Raw genomic sequence first — 4,936 nt, 5'->3', positions numbered from 1 at the left:
AATTCAACCTTTAGCCAACTAAAAACACATTTTGAAGAAATAACAGTAACACATTTCCAATATCTCAAATCAAAAGAAACCCAACATCCAAAATCCCACAAAGACCTTTTCTTCTTCCTTTTTTTTTTATAACAATTCCATAAAAATTGATCTTCAACTAGAAGAAACAAAAAGGGTTCATTCTAAATTTCCTTACTTGCCCATTAACGCAGTCCAAGCCACAGACACACTCGTAAATTACACACACTCCCCCCACCCCCCAATGGGTTTTGAATCCATGATCTCACCCCTCCACCTAACACGGGAGGAGGTGCCAATTAAGATAGAGCTCATTGGCAATACTGCCAATGAATATAGGTACAAGAACGCATGTCTCTAGTACAAAAATAACCTCACTATTCCGTGCAAGAAGTAGTGCTGCAAGGTTGCTTCCCTGATTGGACAGTTTCAGTCAAAACACTTTGGAAACAAACAAGACAGTCCCAGAAAACAACCAATTATTCAACCAGTATGTACTACAACAAGATAAATCCTAAAGCCTCCGTATCAATCTAACATATCGGCTAACTGCTAAGAAGTACAATCAGATCATAATTCATAAGTATAGCTAACCCAATGGCACTTCACAGCTCCCTATATGAGGGAGTTTGACCATCAGTTCTCACCAGTCTTTCAAACAGATCTACTTTGATCAAATTCAACAAAACTATTCGACTCAATTATTACCAATGACATATCAAATTAAAGACATACAAGACAAGCACAAAATAAAAATTCGATCTTTAACCAACTTAAACAAGTATCAAATCCCATCATATTGATGAAATAACTGAAACCCAGTTCCAATAATCTCATTTAAAACAAAACCCAGATTTTTTTTTTTACTTTACAATTTCAAAATAATTGATCTTCAACTAGAAGAAACAAAAGGGTTGAATCTAAATTTCCTTACTTGCTGACTACCGCAGTTCAATCCACAGCCACACTGAGGACACTCGTAGAAATTATCGATAGGAAAAGAAGCGGAAGCAATCCCAACAGAGAAGTAAATGTCATCGCCATCCCTGCCCACCTCGACGATGTTGAGCCACAAGAACAAGATCTTGACGCTGACCCCAGTGAGGCTGGTGAGCTTGTTCTGCGATATGTAGCCTGAGATGGTTGACTGGTATTTCAAATCGTAGGAACCTTCAAGAGAGAAACTGCAGGAACCGTTGAGAAAGGCCTTGAATCCACCTGTGCTTTGGTCCAGTTCGTATCCCAACGCACCCTTTGGAAGTAGACCCTGTGGGAAGTTGAAATCCGCGAGGGCATCGTATGCCGACTTTTTATCATCTTCGATGGGGTTGGTGATGGTTATGGGGGTAGGGGATGACGTGGCGAGTGGTGATAGGAGGAGGAAGAAGAAGAAGAAGAAGAGGGTGAGATTCGTTGCCATGAGAGACATAATAGAGAAGGAGAGCTTTGCCATTTGGTTTTCTGTGTGTGCGTGTGATTGTTTCTGTGTCTGGAGTCTGATGGTGGAGAGTTTCAGTATTTGTTGTTTTCTGGGAGAAATGGTCAAGCACGGCTCTATTTCGATGGTAGCTTAGGATGATATAGAAGACTTTCTAGGAAGAAATAGTAACGAGTCCATGACTTAATGACGTTGATCGGATGATACCAACCCCAACCAAAAAAAAAAAATTACAAATTACATCCTTTAATTTTGTTGAAATTTTAATTTAGTAACTTTACTTTGATTTATTTCTGTCCAGCAATTTTTAGTTATATTCAAAATAATTTTGTATTGACTAAAGTTGAAAATTAATAATGCAATTCTAATTGAGACTTAAATAGTTAAATGAAAGAACTGAATTAAACAAAATTTAAAGTTTAAAGATTGAATTGAGTGAAAGTGAAATTAAAAGACCAAACTGAATTTTAAACAAAATTTGAGTGTGCAATTTATATTTTAAGCTAGAAAAAACATAGCTATTTTAAAGATGAAAAAAAAGAGAGTCGTATATAATAAATATTGGTCCTGAAAATTCCTGGTTGTAACTTTTAACAAAAACAAAAAAGAAAAAAAGAAAAAAGATGGATACTACCCTATGTTACGTGTACAATAATTAAAATTAAAATTATAGTTGAGGTGTGAAACTCTATTAATTTTAGATAGGTTCAAATTTTATATCCATTAAATTTCTATTATTAAACATTTGAACAATTTTAAAGTATATTATTATTATTTTACTATTCATTTTAAATTATTTTATTCATTATCTAACATATTATTAGAACGCATTTAATTTCCGAACGGCCCATTTGCCCCTACTCGCAACTTGCAACCATATTTTTGAAATATATAAAATTTGATTTTACAATCTCGTCTCCAGAATAAATTTGATTAAGGTGAAAAAAAGGGGGGAAAATCAATGTTTTGTTTGCACTTAACTATCAGACTAGTCTTTCCTCAAACAAACAAAAAAAAATATTAGACTAATTATGAAAAAATAATTCTATTATCACATAAAAAGTCGTGTCACAATTATCTTATGTAACATATTGTAATTAATTGCCTATTAAAATTTTTAAATGGATCATAACTTTTTTTTTTTCATTACTCATAGTCCACTAATTGTAACAAAAATTGTTCATTTTTTTGTGATACTAGATTTTTTGGTCATGAAGATTGATCAAATGGCCATTCTAAAAATAGAATCAAATTTAATGGACTAAAATTTTTGAATGGTAAAAATTCTTCAATTTAAAGAACTAATAATTCAACCAACATATAGTTAGTTGAGGAAACGTTGGTCGCATGTCACAAACTCATTAATTATGATACAACGATTCTAGCTTGCAAAGAAAACAGCCCTTTCATATATCAAAGAACAGGGCTTTCAAGTGAGCTTTATTCAACATGCACCCCTCCAAATCACCCGGACTTGATGTTATGTCCCCTTTTTTTTCTTCTAAAAATATTGACATATAGTTGGTAGTAATGTAACTAATGCAGTGTTATTTGTACTCCATTCTGATCACGTGTTACATAAAATAAATTATCCCCACATCAAAGAAAGACCCGAAAAATGTTGCTAACTACTGCCCTATTAGTTTAGGTAATGTTGTTTTTAGAATTGTATCTAAAGTTTTGGCCAACTGGCTAAAACTCATCCTGCCAAATGTGATATCGGACTCAAAGAGTGCTTTGGTACATCACCCGTTAATTACTAATAATATTACTACAGCTTTTTAAATATTACACAGGATGAGAAATAAAAGAATAGGGAAGAAATGACAAATGGCTATTAAATTGGACATTAGCAAGGCATATGATCACGTCGAATGGGAGTTTCTTCAATGAATTATGCTAAAATTGGGTATTGATGGTAGTTGGGTCAACCTGGCAATGGAAACAGTATGTATTACGTCTCATTCAGTGCTTATTAGTGGAGAACCTCAAGGGTATGTCACCCCATCTTGAGGTATCAAACAGGGTGATCCATTACCACCATATCTATTTCTCTTGATTAAAAAGGCAATGCAAACTCAAAGTCTCCATGGTGTGTTATCTTGTACAAATGGGGTATGTATTTCTCACCTCCTATTTGCAGATGATAACTTTATCTTTTGTCAGGCTACCACAAAGGAATACCAACGCCTCATGAACCTTCTTTGGTGATATGAAATGGCTTCAGGCCATGCTATAAATAGACAAAAAAAAAAAACGCCTATTTTCTTTAGCTGAAATACAAGAGCGGAAGTTAAGTAGGATATACAAGGCTTGATGGGTGGGAGAATTATGAAGGATTGTGAAAAATATCTTGGGCTGCCAATGGTTGAGGGAAGATCAAAAGTTAGCTCTTTCAAGGACCTTTGGGAAAAGATTAAAAAAAGAGTTCTAGGGTGGAAGGAAAAATATATTTTGAAAGTTGGACGTGAGGTATTAATCAAAACAGTAGCACAAGCCATCCCCACATACTCTATGATCATCTTCAAAATCCCAGCGACTTTGTGCAATACTATTAATTTTACAAAATATTGGTGGGGACAAACAAAGGATGAAAAGAAAATTCACTGGAACAATTGGAAGAAGTTGTGTACTCCGAAAAATAGAGGAAAGATGGGGTTTAGGGATATTCAAGTGTTTAATTTAGCCATGCTGGCTAAACAAGCTTGGAGGTTGATCCATAATACCCATTCTTTATTTTACCGTGTGTATAAATCGACACACTTTCCCCATTGTTCTTTTATGGATGCTGAGGTGGGCAGCAACCCATCCTATGTGTGGAGTTTTTTGGCAGCTAGGGACGTCATTTTTGAAGCTTCAAAATGGGAGGTTGGGGATGGGAGCCGTATAGAAGTTTCAACTCACAAATGGATATCCCATAAACCACTTTTCCTAGGGGAGATTCAGCCCATGGACGGAGCCATGGTTGGACTCCCAAATTTTTTTTTAAAAAAATATTATTATATATATGTGTTCTAATTTTAGCAATTTTGTTTTAGAAAATTACACTTTTGCTCCCTTAAAAATATCATTGATTCTTTTAAGAGTATTGTTATAGTCACAAATTTTTCTATAACATTTTTACAAACGGTTAAGGAAGCAAATTTTTATTGGTTTGCATTTAGGCTCACCACTTACATTATCAGCAATTTGTAAAAAAGTTTATAGTTCAAACATTTTCCACATTTTAAAGACCATTAAAAAATATTTACAAGTCTAAAATCTAAAAAAGAAATTTGCAAGCCCAAAAAAATTAATACAACAGCAAAAATTATCAATAGTAAAACTAAACAAAATTAAGCCTAGTCAACCAATTTTACTTAAAACAAACAATCTGACCCTTTAAAAAATTTTAAACAACTAGCAACTAAGCGACTAAGTAGCAACAAAGTCGAAGGCCGAAGTCGCAGCACACAGCCGACAGCAAAGTCGCCCCCCTAA

At 34.3% G+C, this 4,936-nt stretch overlaps 1 protein-coding gene across 1 annotated transcript; it reads right to left on the bottom strand.

Annotated features, from left to right (window-relative positions):
* Nucleotides 1-759: 759 nt before the first annotated feature.
* LOC115970780 (uncharacterized protein At5g01610-like) lies at nucleotides 760-1,604 on the bottom strand. Its single transcript, XM_031090385.1, has one exon. The coding sequence runs from the start codon at nucleotides 1,469-1,471 to the stop codon at nucleotides 911-913; it is 561 nt and encodes a 186-aa protein (XP_030946245.1). The 5' UTR covers nucleotides 1,472-1,604; the 3' UTR covers nucleotides 760-910.
* Between the last annotated feature and the right edge of the window lie 3,332 nt (nucleotides 1,605-4,936).

The sequence above is a fragment of the Quercus lobata genome, chromosome 12 (genome assembly GCF_001633185.2).
Source record: "Quercus lobata isolate SW786 chromosome 12, ValleyOak3.0 Primary Assembly, whole genome shotgun sequence".
In the NCBI taxonomy this organism is placed as follows: Eukaryota; Viridiplantae; Streptophyta; class Magnoliopsida; order Fagales; family Fagaceae; genus Quercus; species Quercus lobata.
Note: the sequence above shows the minus strand (reverse complement) of the source record. Positions and strands in the feature narration are given on the sequence as shown.